The sequence below is a fragment of the Papio anubis genome, chromosome 16 (genome assembly GCF_008728515.1).
Source record: "Papio anubis isolate 15944 chromosome 16, Panubis1.0, whole genome shotgun sequence".
Lineage (NCBI taxonomy): Eukaryota > Metazoa > Chordata > Mammalia > Primates > Cercopithecidae > Papio > Papio anubis.
The window spans coordinates 14,359,808-14,374,741 of NC_044991.1; the positions used below are offsets into that span (position 1 = coordinate 14,359,808).

Sequence of the window (14,934 nt, forward strand, 5' to 3'; positions counted from 1 at the left end):
GCACAGGGGCCAGGTGTCCCTGGGTTAGCATCCCACTCCATGCCTGGGCTGGGCAACTCTGGACAAGTGACTTGCCCTTTCTGAGTCTGTTTCCTAGTTTATGAATTGGGGAATCTGTTTCCTAGTTTATGAATTATGAATCTTGAGACAGCTCTTTCCCAGGATGGTTACCAGTTAGGTGAGGTGGTGAATAAACGGAGCTTGGTGCTGGGAGGTACTTAATAACTGTCCCCTGCCCCTTCTGCTCTCAGTAGGTGTCTCATGAGGGGCACTGATGTCCTCAGATGGCTTCATTGGCGGGGTCAGCAGCATACTTAGGATTTTGGGGCATGGGGTTCAAGTGAGTCTCTCTCTGCTATTCATGGAGTTATCCTTCGTGGGTTTGGGGTCTGTGAAAAGGCTGAGAACCAGCAGCCCCTGAGACCTGTGTTCTGTGATTGCTGCAAGGTCTTGAGCAGGCAGGGACGCAATGGGGAGACTTTGGGGAGCCTGGGTGCTGGGACGCTGGGGGTGCCTATTGACTAGTTAGTGGTCAGACACATGGTAGGGAGGCAAAGAACAACTAGGATTTACCTGGCGGGGAGAAACCTTGGATTTGCTTGAATGGACTGGCCAGGGTGGAAGTGCAGACAGCTGAAAATAAGCTGGTGGTGCCCTGGGGGCTGCTCCTGATGTAGACCCTAGACCTCAGACCCGCAGCAAAGACGGGGCTGCCAGGCAGTTCACAGCCACCGTTCCTGTCTTGTTTGCTCTGACTCACTCTGAGCCCGGCCTGCTCTCAGGGTGATCCTTGCAGAGTGGATGTACCCCCCTGGTCCCCACAAGAGTCTGTGGGGTTTGCCTGTGTTGGGAACGTCAACAGAGCCACCGGCCGGGGCAGCTGGTGACGCTGCCAAGCTCTGTTCCTGGGACTTGTGTCCGTCCTGGCAAAAGGGAGCCAGCAAACAGGTTTTTTTCCTGGAAAACAGCCCCTCCTGGAGTGAGTCCAGGGGAGCCCCTCGGCCTTGACTGAAAACCGCTAATGAGCCCAGATGAAAAGTTCTGGGCAGCCTAGACTTTTCCTTTTGTTCTTTCCCTCCCATGCCCCTAGCCTCCTTGGGATCCAAGACCCTCTTGGAATCTGGAAGCACGAAAGCCCTTGGTATTCCGTATTTGGATCTGGGGACTTTCTGAATTGCAAGGGCCGGAGGGGAGGGGGCTTGATCTCAGAGGGAAAAAAAGCACCTTCCTGATCTTTCTTGATTTCCCGGCGGGAGCTGGGCAGTGAGCTTCTGGGCTGCCTCCTCTGGTGGCCACGAGCTGAGTCTGTTTTACACCAGGGTGGCCACCTCAGGTGATCCCAGCCTGCGCCTCTGAGCAGGAATAACGACTGTGTTAGCCGTGGAAAGGCCACAGGACTGAATGACTATGGAAAAGCCCGTTACATCCAGGGAACTTGTTTCCTCATCTATAAATTGGTGATAATAATATATACCTTACCTGGTTTACAGAGTTGTTATGACAAAGACCTTTCAAGATAGCGAAATATGTATGAAAGCATTTCATAAAGTATAAAACCACACAGATCTATACAGCATTATTATTTTATGTCCTTTTTTTGAGACGGAGTTTTGCTCTTGTTGCCCAGGCTGGAGTGCCATGGCACAATCTCAGCTCACCACAACCCTCGCCTCCCGGGTTCAAGTGATTCTCCTGCCTCAGCCTCCCGAGCAGCTAGGATTACAGGCGTGCGCCACCATGCCTGGCTAATTTTGTATTTTTAGTAGAGATGGGGTTCCTCCATGTTAATCAGGCTGGTCTTGAACTCCCGACCTCAGGTGATCCGCCCGCCTTGGCCTCCCAAAGTGCTGGGATTACAGGCCTGAGCCAGCGTCCCCGGCCTATTTTATATCTTCATTTTGTTGATGAGTTTTGAAAAAAGCAAACACACATGAACTTAAGTTCTCTTGGCCCATGAATTGTGAGGGTCACTTTTGACCTTAGTGTCCCCAAAGGGAAGCACTCTTAGCATTCTACATGTTTCTTGGAACCTGGCATCTTTTCTCTTTGCTTTTTTTTTGGGCTGTCTTATCAAGATGGAATTCAAATCTGGTGGCAACATATATTGGTGTTTTATTTTCTTCTCTTGTCTTAGTTGACTTCATGAAATAAGAACAAGTTTTTGTGGCTCAAGCCTGTAATCCCAGCACTTTGGGAGGCCGAGACGGGTGGATCACGAGGTCAGGAGATCGAGACCATCCTGGCTAACACGGTGAAACCCCGTCTCTACTAAAAAAATACAAAAAACTAGCTGGGCGAGGTGGCGGGCGCCTGTAGTCCCAGCTACTTGGGAGGCTGAGGCAGGAGAATGGCGTGAACCCGGGAGGCGGAGCTTGCAGTGAGCTGAGATCTGGCCACTGCACTCCAGCCTGGGCGACAGAGCGAGACTCTGTCTCAAAAAAAAAAAAAAAAAGTTTTTTAAACTGGAAACTTCTGCCATGTGGGGTTGTAGTCAGTTGCGTGTTTTTGGTTGATTAGAAACCTGTTTTTGTTGGAAATCCTCCTAAACTGTGTGGCTACTTTGCTACCTTCTATGTGTAGCATAGCGACTTGAATTGCATCTGTCGTGGAGACTCTTGTTACGTTCATTCGGCACGATAGTTTTCTTGATGGATTTGTTTGATTGTGTATTGACCCTAGGATGATACACCTTACCTTTAATTGCTAACAAAATCCCTGCTATCAGCCTGTTTCTCTGTTGCCCAGGCTGGAGTGCAGTGATGTGAGCCAGCTTACTGCAACCTCCGCCTCCTGGGTTCAAGCGATTCTCCTGCCTCAACCTCCCGAGTAGCTAGGATGACAGGTGTGCACCACCACGCCTGGTTAATTTTTGTATTTTTAGTAGAGATGGGGTTTCGCCATGTTGGCCAGGCTTGTCTTGAACTCCTGACCTCAGGTGATCTGCCTGCCTTGGCCTCCCAAAGTGCTGGGATTAAAGGCATGAGCCACTGTCCTGGACCCAACTTATTTTTTCAGTGATGCACATCTTTATTCCAAAAGTGTGGAGCAAGAAAATTGTATAGCCTGGTTATACAGAGTTTTACTGCGTCTTAATCCTATACAGTTTGCAAAAAGAAGAGGTGTGAGTATGAGTGATCTCGTGTGGCTGATGTAGTTGTATGTAAAGTGTTGTCTTTTTCCTCCCCCTTAGGTCCTGGCTGTAAGTCACCATGGCACAGCAAGCTGCCGATAAGTATCTCTATGTGGATAAAAACTTCATCAATAACCCGCTGGCCCAGGCCGACTGGGCTGCCAAGAAGCTGGTATGGGTGCCTTCCGACAAGAGTGGCTTCGAGCCAGCCAGCCTCAAGGAGGAGGTGGGCGAAGAGGCCATCGTGGAGCTGGTGGAGAACGGGAAGAAGGTGAAGGTGAACAAGGATGACATCCAGAAGATGAACCCGCCCAAGTTCTCCAAGGTGGAGGATATGGCGGAGCTCACGTGCCTCAACGAAGCCTCGGTGCTGCACAACCTCAAGGAGCGTTACTACTCAGGGCTTATCTACGTAAGTGGCTGCCCTGGCACCCTGCAGGATGGGTCTGAGGACTCCAAGTGGGGACGGGCCAGGTCTTCCCATCACCCTCACATGCCTGGGCCCTGGCTCTCTGGTGGAGAAGGGGTCTGGAAGGAGTGCTGGGGTGACATCCTTGGACTTTGACATCTGAACATCCTAGTGGGATGTTCCCATAACATTATTCTTTTCCCTTTGCAGCCAAAAACAAAACAGGAAGCATGTTTTAGAACATATGTAGGGAGAAGAATATGGCCCTGTCTGAGGGATGCCCACCCACTGGCCTTTGTCCTCAAGTTTTGGTGGAGATATGAAGGTTCAGGTCAATGTTGTAGATTCCTTCTCTTTTTTAATTTTTTAATTTTTTTTTTTTTTTTTTGAGACAGAGTCTTGCTCTGTTGCCCATGCTGGAGTGCAATGGCGTGATCTTGGCTCACTGTAACCTCCATCTCCCGGGTTCAAGTGATTTTCCTGCCTCAGCCTCCCAAGTAGCTGGAATTACAGGCACCTGCCATAATGCCTGGCTAATTTTTGTATTTTTAATAGAGATGGGGTTTCACCAGGCTGGTCTTGAATGCCTGACCTCAGGTGATCCACCCACCTTGGCCTCCCAAAGTGCTGGGATTATAGGCCTGAGCCACCGCTCCCAGCCTCTTTTTAAAAATTTTAATTATTTTTAATAATATCTTAAAAAATATCTTCTAAAATTTTAATTATTTTTAAAAATATCTTTAAAAATATTTTTTATGGCCGGGCGCGGTGGCTCACGCCTGTAATCTCAGCACTTTGGGAGGCCGAGCTGGGCAGATCTCAAGGTCAGGAGATTGAGACTATCCTGGCTAACATGGTGAAACCCCGTCTCTACTAAAAATACAAAAAGAAATTAGCTGGGCATGGTGGCGGGCACCTGTAGTCCCAGCTACTCAGAAGGCTGAGGCAGGAGAATGGCGTGAACCTGGGAGGCAGAGCTTGCAATGAGCCGAAATCACGCCACTGCACTCCAGCCTGGGCAACAGAACAAGACCCTATCTAAAAAAAAAAAAGATATATATATATATTTTAAAATAAAATATCTCATTTAAAGTATTTTTTAAGATAAAATATGTTATTTTTTAAAATATTTTTAAAAATAGCTTTATCTCTGATTTCTTTCCAATAAGCCTTTTGCACTCCAAAAATGTAGTAGATTCCTTCTAAAGTAGGGAGTGCCATCTCCTGGTTTCCTGCTTTGTTTCTCTTGCGTCACCAGATCCCCTCTCCCTTCACGGTTTGCCCCAAGCCCGTTTTTGGTATCTCTGCCATCTTTTTTTTTTTTTGAGACAGGGTCTTGCTCTGTTGCCCAGACTGGAGTGCAGTGGCATGATCACAGCTCACTGCAGCCTCAAACTCTTAGGCTCAAGCGATCCTGCCACCTCAGCCTCTCTGGTAGCTGGGACTACAGGCCTGTGCCACCACGCCTGGCTAATTTTTTATATTTTTATTAGAGACAGGGTCTCATTATGTTGCCTAGGGCTGGTCTTGAACTCCTGTGCGCAAGTGATTCTTCTGCTTGGGCCTCCCAAAGTGCTGGGATTACAGGCGTGAGCCACTGTGCCTGGCCCATCTTGTTCTTTATGGATGCATGTTGGTGTGGCTTACTTCACTAGGGAGTATACTTTGAGCGGAGGTGAGCCACCAAGAGTAAGACTTGCTCCGGGACTCTGTCCAGCACTTGAGTGCTGGTCCCTTGCCAGGCTTGACCAAGGGGGAGTGTTTTGAGAGTCCAGCATGTGCAAAGGGCCAGCACATGCAGCAGATCAGGGGTGTCATTTTCTTTCTTCTGGCAAGAAAGAAATGCAGAAAGACAGCCCATCACCAAGTTAGGAGACAGGGAGATGAGCATTTATGTATCCTGGAGGCAACAGGCTCTGGGATCACAAAGTCCTGTCCAATATCAACCTCAAATTCCTCTGTTCAACTCAAAGATATTTCCTTCTGGTTTTGTCCCCAGTGGGAAAGAAATATCTGCTTGTTATTATTCCTAAAATAGCTCTTTATTTCTTTATGCTGCTCTAGCCACCTTGAACTTTGGGCTGAATAAAACAGTCCTCAAAATGTTTTTGACCTGGAGGAAAAAAGCCATGAAGAGGTTATTATAGGCTGGGCATGGTGGTGCATGCCTGCAATCCCAGGACCTTGGGAGGCCAAGACGAGAGGATTGCTTGAGCTCAGGAGTTTGAGACCAGCCTGAGCAACATGGCGAAACCCCATCTCTACAAAAAACAGAAAAATTAGCTGGGCATAGTGTGGCGTGCCTATAGTCCCAGCTACTTGCTAGAGGCTGAGGTGGGAGGATCGCTTGAGCCTGGGAGGTCAAGGGTGCAGTCAGCTGAGATTGCACCACTGCACACCAGCCTGGGCAACAGAGTCTCAAATAAAAAAAAGAGAAAAGACTATTATGGCCTTCCCACTTTATAGATGGGAAGACCAACTTTCAGACTGAGGGATTTTGCTCACGATCACATGTGTAATAAAAGGAGGTGGTGGCAGGCTCATTCCATTACAGAGATAGCAGCTCTCAAAGGGTCAGCTGTTTAATTTTCTGTATGATTTCAGAAAGACTTAAGCACATTTCTACGAGGTAGACTCATGCTTCTGAGTGCGCTTCCATGTGCTAAAGCCTTCAGTGGAGCCATGGGGCATTTTATTTGCCCGGAATTCCTGACAAGGACTGCATTTCCTTGTTGATTGCTAAATCAGTCTGTGTCAGTCTGTGACAACGAGGTCCTTGTTTTCTGCCATTGATGCCCACCCTTTGGGGATGAGCCTGGCTCATCAAGGACCTATCAACAAGTAGATATGGGGAACAGTCTCCTTTAAAGCCCAGCCTTCTTTTTTTTTTTTTTTTTTTTTTTGAGACGGAGTCTTTCTCTGTCTTCCAGGCTGGAGCGCAGTGGCCGGATCTCAGCTCACTGCAAGCTCCGCCTCCCAGATTGACGCCATTCTCCCGCCTCAGCCTCCCGAGTAGCTGGGACTACAGACGCCCGCCACCTCGCCCGGCTAGGTTTTTTTTTTTTTTTTGTATTTTTTAGTAGAGACGGGGTTTCACCATGTTAGCCAGGATGGTCTCGATCTCCTGACCTCGTGATCTGCCCGTCTCGGCCTCCCAAAGTGCTGGGATTACCGGCGTGAGCCACTGCACCCAGCCGATAGCAAGGAACTTAAGCAGGGTCACACAGCCAGGTGTTGGCCAGGCTGAGACTGGAACTTGGGTTCCTGATTTTCAGCCCAATTATGTCTCATCTGTTTCTTGATGAGATTATCATGTGGACCAAATTAAAAGCCCCTGTCCCTAAGGAGTATTAACCACTGAAATTCAGACTTAGTGACTTGCAAATAAATGAACGACAGACTGTGCTTTAAGGAAGCACAGTGTCTGTGGCGGTGACATGGGAGCCGCAGCCTCATTGTCTGGGATTGAGAGGTGCTCCTCTTGGCAGGCTTTATAGGTTATGTCACCCCCACTCTGCTGTGCCACTAAGCTGAGACGGCCTCTGCTCGGTAAAGCAGAGCCCTTAAGTGCTACAGTTGGAGCCTCCAGGACCTGGTTCAAATCCCAGTTCTACCCCTTACTGACCATGAGACATAGCTACATGGAGTCTCACTTTCTCATCTGCAAGGATTCCATGGGAACTTTCTAAAGCGCCCAGCCAGCACCTGGCTCGGGGCAGGGCCTGGGGGCCTGGACTCAGGCTGCTGATGTGTGTTACAAGTGAAAGTAACTCCTGTTCCTCTGCTTAGCTCTTTATTGGTGCCTTTTTAACTTGAGTCTCTTTTGGGATCCACTGGATATGAATTAAAACAAGCGGAGCACCTGAACCTGCCTGAGCCTGCACAGAGCCTTTCCCTCCCACAAAAGGGAACAGTCATTATTCAGATATATTCAGTGTTAGTGGCTGCGTCTTTCCTCTGCAAGCCACACGCGGAGATTTTACTGTGGGTAGGCGTGGTGGGTAGTGCCTACGCCTTTTCTCCAGGACTCTTTGGCTGGAGGCATTAACTCTCATTTTCGCTTCCTTGCTGTCACCTCTGGTGTGCAGTTGTTCCTGCCTCTTACCAGCCTTCTTCTAAGCATCATCACTAAGAGGCCCATTGATGGCCTCTGCAGTCACTGTAGTGGAGACCCCAGCAGGTGCAGAGCTGTTAAGATGTCAGTGCCCCTGGGCGGGGCCGCCTGGGCAGGAGGTGCTGCCTCATTCACGGTCTATCTCTCCATCAAGCTTCCAAATCATGACCTCAGGAGCCTTCGTGCGGCCTGTTTGCCCAGCATTGTGGGCGGCGTGGCTAATTCTGAGCCACAGCTGCTCTGTCTTTTTCTTCAGGGGGTGAGGCCCTGGGATGGGGGCGGATGGGCACAAAGAGCCTCTGTGGCTTGTGAATGGAGCAGCACCATGGCGTGGCCGCGCCGCGTGGGAGCAAAGCCGCTTTGCTCGATGTCTTGCCTCCACGAGCATCCAGTGAATCTCCTTCCTCCCACCTGAGCCTCAGTGCTCATTCCACAGGGCTTAGCTCCATCATCACTGATTTGATGGGATTAGCCCAGAGAACTTGGAGCTCCCGTAGACCACTCCACAGGACCATCTGCCCACCCAGCTGTCAGAAAGACTTGTCCTAATGACCCGCAGTCCCCTTCTGCTGTCAGCACCAGCTGTTTCCAAACATCTGGCTCCATGGCACTCCCTTAGTGTGCGACCACGTGTCCTTGATTTTCCTGGGCTGGATTTCCTAGAGTGTGGGTTTTCTGAAAGTCCAGGAACAAAGCTTGATTGTTTCTGAGCTCCTGGGGTGACCTTGCTGTTCCCTGGCCTTCTATCTTGTCCCCATTCAACATTGATGCAGAGGGAAAACCAGAATAGGCTCCCGCTTCTCTTCCTTCTGAAATGCCCGGGCCTGTAGGTTGCCAATACCGTGTTTGCACTTCTTTGCCTCAGAGCTTTCCTGGTCTCTTGTGAAAAGAATAGTTGGAGGGAAAACAAGTAACTAATTATCCCAGGAAGAAAGGAAATCAAGGGCCCTGCATCCCTTTTTCCAAGCAGCCAAACATGTTTGTCCATTTTTAAGCTCAGCTGCTCTTTTCTTTTTAAGAGACAGGGTCTCCCTCTGTCACCCAGGCTGGAGCACAGCATTGCCATCATGGCTTATTGCAACCTCGAACTCCTGGCCTCAAGTGATCCTCTCATCTCAGCCTCTTGAGTAGCTGGGACTACAGGTGCATGCCACCACACCCACCTAATTATTTTTTAATTTTTTGTAGTGATGGAGACTTGCTTTGTTGCCTAGGCTGGTCTTGAACTCCTGGCCTCAAACGATCCTCTCACCCTGGCCTCCCCAAGTGCTGGGATTCCAGGTGTGAGCCCCTGTATCTGGCCTCAGCTGTTTTGAATACATACCATTGTGTGGTTGGTGGGGCCCTCTGCGTTCTGCCTTTAGTCTAATTGCTGCCTGGAAGTTCCCTGTGCCAATAGCCTTTGGCCAGTGCCTGAGAAGAGCCTTCTCTTCATGACTGGTTCCTTTGTGGACCCTGTCTTTGGGTTCAGCCACAAGATCCATCCCCAGTTTTGGAGTGACTGGAAAGGGCACAGGTCAAGGGGGCTGGGTTGACCCCATAGTGCATGGACTGGTGGCTGCTTCATGAACAATCAAGGTGCAGGCCATTTGTGATGGAGAAAGCAGAAGGTTGGAAGGAGCTTGGAGAACCGGCCTCCATGACCAAGGAGGTTGGCATTGGAGACCCGAGTCTGCTCCCAGCTCTACCCAATGCCTTGTGACCTTCCATCGTCACTTCACAGAGGCAGGGCCGCAGTTGATGTGGTACGTGGAGCCCTGGCCTCACTTCGCTGGGTCCCTCAGGCCCATTTTCTTAGGAAGGGGGTACTTGGGTTGCTCCAGCTTCTTAAAGAGAGTTGCGTCCCCCAACTGAGCACCTACCACCTGGGTGGTCTTGGGAGTCTTGCGCAGCTATTAGGAGTCTCTGTCTTTTTTTTTTTTTGATGGGGGAGAGGGATCTTGGGAGAAAAAAATAACAGGAAGTTTATTAGAAAAAGAATTAGTAGTCACAAGGTAAAGTATATTTACCTGAAGACACGGAGGCAGTCACAAGGTAAGGTGTATTTACCTGAAGATGAGGAAGGACAGATGTGTGTAAACTGTTGCTGTTGGAAATGGTTCTCCTGACCTGCCCAGAGCTACTCTCCAAGGCTGCGCTGCCTGCTGTGTAAGCGCTTCATTTAATCCTCTTAACCACCCAATGAGGTCTAGAGCTCTGCCTGTCCCCGTTTTTCACATCAAGAAATGGAGGGAGAGAGAGGTTAAGAACCTTACCCTTGCTGAGATTTGAACTCAGGATATCTGACTCTGGAGGGTCTTATTTGAAATTGATTAAGTCACACTTGGAGTATTGGGTGTATTTTAGGTACCTCACATTAAGGATGTTGATTAATTTTTTTTTTTTTTTTTTTGAGACGGAGTCTCACTCTGTCACCCAGGCTGGAGTGCAGTGGCCGGATCTTGGCTCACTGCAAGCTCCGCCTCCCGGGTTCACGCCATTCTCCTGCCTCAGCCTCCCGGGTAGCTGGGACTACAGGCGCCCGCCACCTCGCCCGGCTAGTTTTTTTGTATTTTTTAGTAGAGACGGGGTTTCACCGTGTTAGCCAGGATGGTCTCGATCTCCTGACCTCGTGATCCGCCCGTCTTGGCCTCCCAAAGTGCTGGGATTACAGGCTTGAGCCACCGCGCCCGGCCTGGATGTTGATTAATTGTGTTCCCCTCCAGAGAAGTCTTGGAGAAAGCTCACAGGGAACGTGAAATAGTCTTAAAGTTTTTGAGGGATTTGCATGTGAATGTCTCTAGAAGATTCCAGAGAAAGAGGTGTCTGTCTGGTTCCCAGTATCCCACAAAAGATCTAATTGGTTTAGGACACAGTGCGTTTTTCCAGTGCTAGAAAGATGTAAGCTTCACTATCTCTCAGCCTCCTTCAGTGTGGAATGATTTGGGTTTCTGCAGTTTGCTGCACTGCAGCTGAGCCCTCTTCTGTTTATGTCTCTCTCACGACGACAAACACATCTCTCATTGTCCTCGGTTCTGAGTTTTGTAACTGGACTTCTGCTGTCCGTTTAGCCAAAGACCTTGCCTGGTGGATACACACACTCAGTGACCTACGAGGCTGGAGCACTCCTGCAGTGGAGAGGGAGGATCTTCACTTACAGGGCAGAAGGAGGATGCCGGTGCGCCACACCTGCAACAGGGCTGTGGGAGCTGGGCCACTGGGAGCAAGGGCCATCAGGGAGTGCCTTCACGTCAGGCTGACTCAGGTCCTTTGAAGCCGCACGTATTTTGCTGCGAAGTTTGTACACTAGTGAGAATCAGACTTCCTAACCCGTTCCTATCTGCCGCTCTTTTCTTTAGACCTATTCAGGCCTGTTCTGTGTGGTCATCAATCCTTACAAGAACCTGCCCATCTACTCTGAAGAGATTGTGGAAATGTACAAGGGCAAGAAGAGGCACGAGATGCCCCCTCACATCTATGCCATCACAGACACCGCCTACAGGAGTATGATGCAAGGTGGGTGACGCAGTGTGAGCCCACCTGGGGCTGAGTCTTCTTCACCTGGGGCCTCATCGACACCTCCACAGGTGCTAAGTCACATTTGGTGCCACATCGATCTAGTGGCTGGTGATGGGCAGTGCATCATGGAGGTCTGTAGACCTCTGTATGAGAGCCAGGGCCAATGGCTATCCAGAGGACATGTTTACATGTTGATAGAATGTTCTAGAAGCTTTAAAATATACATTTCCTGATTTTTCTCCCAATTTCTCATACTTTTCAAGAGCTCTCGTGCCTGTCCCCTCTGCTTTCTTTTAGGCCCCTTCTTCTTCCTGTTCTTCCCTTCCCTTTGTGTTTTTCCCTCTTCCTCTCTTGCTCCTTCCCCACAGTCTAGAAACACATTTGAGTTATTCCCATCTCTACACAAACAGATGCAGAGCCTCGGGTGGCTTCTGCCCCGCTGTCACTCTGGCTTCTGTGCCCCTTCTGTTCCATTGCAGTGAAGCTTTGTGGAGGAAATGTCTGTGCTTACTGCCTCCATCCCCACCTCATGGTCATTCCCCTCACCTTGGCTGTCTCTCTCCACTCCTTCTCCAGACTGGCCGACAGAGGTCACCTGTGACCTGTATGTTGCTAAGTCCATGGCTCTCGGGAGTTCCTACCTCACCTCTCCCCAGCATCGGACGGTCTCTACCACTCCCTTTATTTCTTTTTTTTTTTTTTTTTATTTGAGACAGAATCTCGCTCTGTCACCTAGGCTGGAGTATGCAGTGGCGTGATCTCAGCTCACTGCAACCTCCGCCTCCCAGGTTCAAGTGATTCTCCTGCCTCAGTCCCCCTAGTAGCTGGGATTATAGGCACGTGCCACCATGCCCGGCTAATTTTTGTATTTTCAGTAGAGACAGTGTTTTGCCATGTTGGCCAGACTGGTCTCGAACTCCTGACCTCAGGTGATCCACCCGCTTCGGCCTCTGAAAGTGCTGGGATTACAGGCGTGAGCCACTGTACCTGGCCAACTTCACTCTTAATAGAGTCCCTCACCCTGTGCTTCCACCAGCTGGTCATCTTTCTGGGATGTAAATGTGATCAAATCACTTGATTTGAAATCTTGACAAATCATAGAAAGGCTCCTCATTCCCCCAGGGCTATTAAGTTGCTGCAAAAGTAATCGCGGTTTTTGCCATTAAAAGTAATGGCAAAGACTGTGATGACTTTTGCACCAGCCTAATAACACTGAGACTCTGTGGTAGTGTACAATGCCCTTCAAAATTGGCCCCTTGCCTGCCTCTCCACCTTCCCAGCTATGTGGAACTCCTTACATTTCCCTAAAAGCTCTTTCTGCTTCAAAACACCCTACCTGCTCCATCTGCCTGCAATGCCTGGCAAATCCCTACTCTTTTTTTAAAAACATGACTGAAGCATTAGGGCCTCCAAAGAGAATATCTGGGCTAGATTTGCATCAGAGCCCTGGTGATGCTTTATTTGACTGCAGTGTTTAGACATTTCTTTTTCTCCCCTAGATATACACAGGGCCCATGTTGCCTTTATATTCTCAGAGCTTAGCCAAGTACCTGGCATATGTAATCCTGACTGAAACCCAATTTCAGGCAGGGCTGTGTTCTCCTATCTTGTATGGATAGTGGTTTGTTATGTCCCATTATATAAGGATCCTTTTTTCTTTAAACTTTGCAGTCTATGGTAATGGACTTATATTACATTGCATACTTACAGTGGTGGTAATGCATCTTGTTGGGTTAACCACTTTGTCCCTGGTGTAGTGGTTTAGAGTGGCAGCCCGCGGCCTGTCCCCCACCACCCGCGCCGTGCTGTGAAGGAGGCATTTCACTGTTGAGCTTGATGCATTATGTAGGATGCTCAAGTTTGGCTGAGTCTTTGGCTTATGTTCACGTCTATCAAAATTCCTTGAGGAAGTCAGCCCTTCAGTTCTAAAGTAGAATGTCTGTTTCAAAATGTTAACTAGAACAGCCTGGTGGAAAAACATTCTGTGGGATTCCAGAAAAGTCTGAGTCTTTGTCTCTAGAGGTTATGAGTCAGTTTGCTCCCAGCTCTCTTAATTGGCCTAGTGCAAGAAGTGTATTCTGGAGTCATCTTGAGATCTGAGCTACTGAGTAAGGGTCTGTTCTCACACTTGGATCCTGGATTGGGATGGTTATCTAGCAACTGGGCAATTTTGCTTTTAGGCAAGACATTAAGACTGAGTAATGTGTACTGAGGAGGCAGGAGAGAGAGTCTTTAGGTCTGGACTTCAGACTGTCTTCAGTTAACCCGTGGGACTCCTTCTCCAAGAGATTCATTCAATATTTATTTGTTCAACAACAACAAAAATTTGGTGGGAATGGCCTGAAAGCTCCATATATTGAAAGTAATTGGGAAACAAAAAAAAGGATGCAGAGAACCAGAGCTTCCCTTTGTCTTGGCCATAACCAAATGGCCTTAATAGGAACTTAGGGGCTGCCCTCATGCATCTGTGGAATGAAGAGTCTCTTCATGATTTGTCAAGATTCTGAATCAAGTGGTTTGATCAGATTTGCAAATTATGAGGGCAGGTAGGTGGGCGATTTCTTTTATTTTTTTTTGAGATGGAGTCTCGCTCTGTCGCGCAGGCTGGAGTGCAGTGGCGTGATCTCGGCTTACTGTATGTAGCCTCTGCCTCCTGGGTTCAAGCGATTTTCCTGCCTCAGCCTCCCAAGTAGCTGGGATTACAGGCGCATGCCACCACGCCCGACTAATTTTTTTTTGTATTTTTAGTAGAGATGGGGTTTCACCATGTTGGTCAGACTGGTCTTGAACTCCTCACCTCACGATCCACCCACCTCGGCCTCCCTAAGTGCTGAGATTACAGGCGTGAGCCACTGCACCCAGCCAGGTGGGCGATTTCATCTTTTGGAGACCAGGGATAGGAAATACATTTGTGAGCATGGGAAGCCTGCATTGTTGGTGCCTCCTTTAAAGCAGGCTGTGCAGGAATCGGGTCCATGTGTTTTCTAACCCTCAGTCTGAGAGGTTTTCACTTTGCCTTCTGCCTAGCGTTGGACTTGCTGCAGCTCTTGAGCTCCCACGTTGACTGACAGAGGACATTTCTAGGCTATTTTCCTTCTTCTTCGGCTGGGCGTGGTGGCTCACGCCTGTAATCCCAGCACTTTGGGAGGCCAAGGCAGGTGGATCACCTGAGGTCAGGAGTTCGAGACCAGCCTGGCCAACATGGCGAAACCCTGTCTTTACTAAAAACACAAAAAAATTAGCCAGGCATTGTGGCACACGCCTGTAGTCCCAACTACTCTGGAGGCTGAGGCACGAGAATTGCTTGAACCCGGGTGGCAGAGGTTGCAGCGAGCCGAGATTGCGTCATTGGACTCCAGCCTGGGCAACAGAGGGAGACTCTGTCTCAATTTAAAAAAAAAAAAGGCCGGGCACGGTGGCTCAAGCCTGTAATCCCAGCACTTTGGGAGGCCGAGGCGGGTGGATTGCGAGGTCAGGAGATCGAGACCATCCTGGCTAACACAGTGAAACCCCATCTCTACTAAAAAATACAAAAAAACTAGCCAGGCGAGGTGGCGGGCGCCTGTAGTCCCAGCTACTCGGGAGGCTGAGGCAGGAGAGTGGCGTAAACCCGGGAGGCAGGGCTTGCAGTGAGCCGAGATAAAAAAAAAAAAGAAAGAAAAGGAAGTTCCTCCTTCTTGTGTATAGCTGACCTGCAGAGCAATTAGTAATAGGTTTCTTGTTCTTGCAGCAGGGAGGAAGTTAGTAACAGAAGTTGTCCATGTTATGACAGGCTGGTTCACT

The 14,934-nt window shown here is 49.2% G+C and overlaps 1 protein-coding gene across 1 annotated transcript in view; it reads left to right on the forward strand.

The window, feature by feature from the left end:
- MYH9 (myosin heavy chain 9) overlaps nt 1-14,934 on the forward strand; it is a 106,661-nt gene that overhangs the window by 36,588 nt on the left and 55,139 nt on the right. Inside the window, exons 2-3 of the mRNA XM_009217225.3 lie at nt 3,191-3,542; nt 10,992-11,148. Of these exons, the coding sequence (XP_009215489.2) occupies nt 3,210-3,542; nt 10,992-11,148 (490 nt within the window). The 5' untranslated portion in view covers nt 3,191-3,209. The remainder of the gene's footprint in view (nt 1-3,190; nt 3,543-10,991; nt 11,149-14,934) is intronic.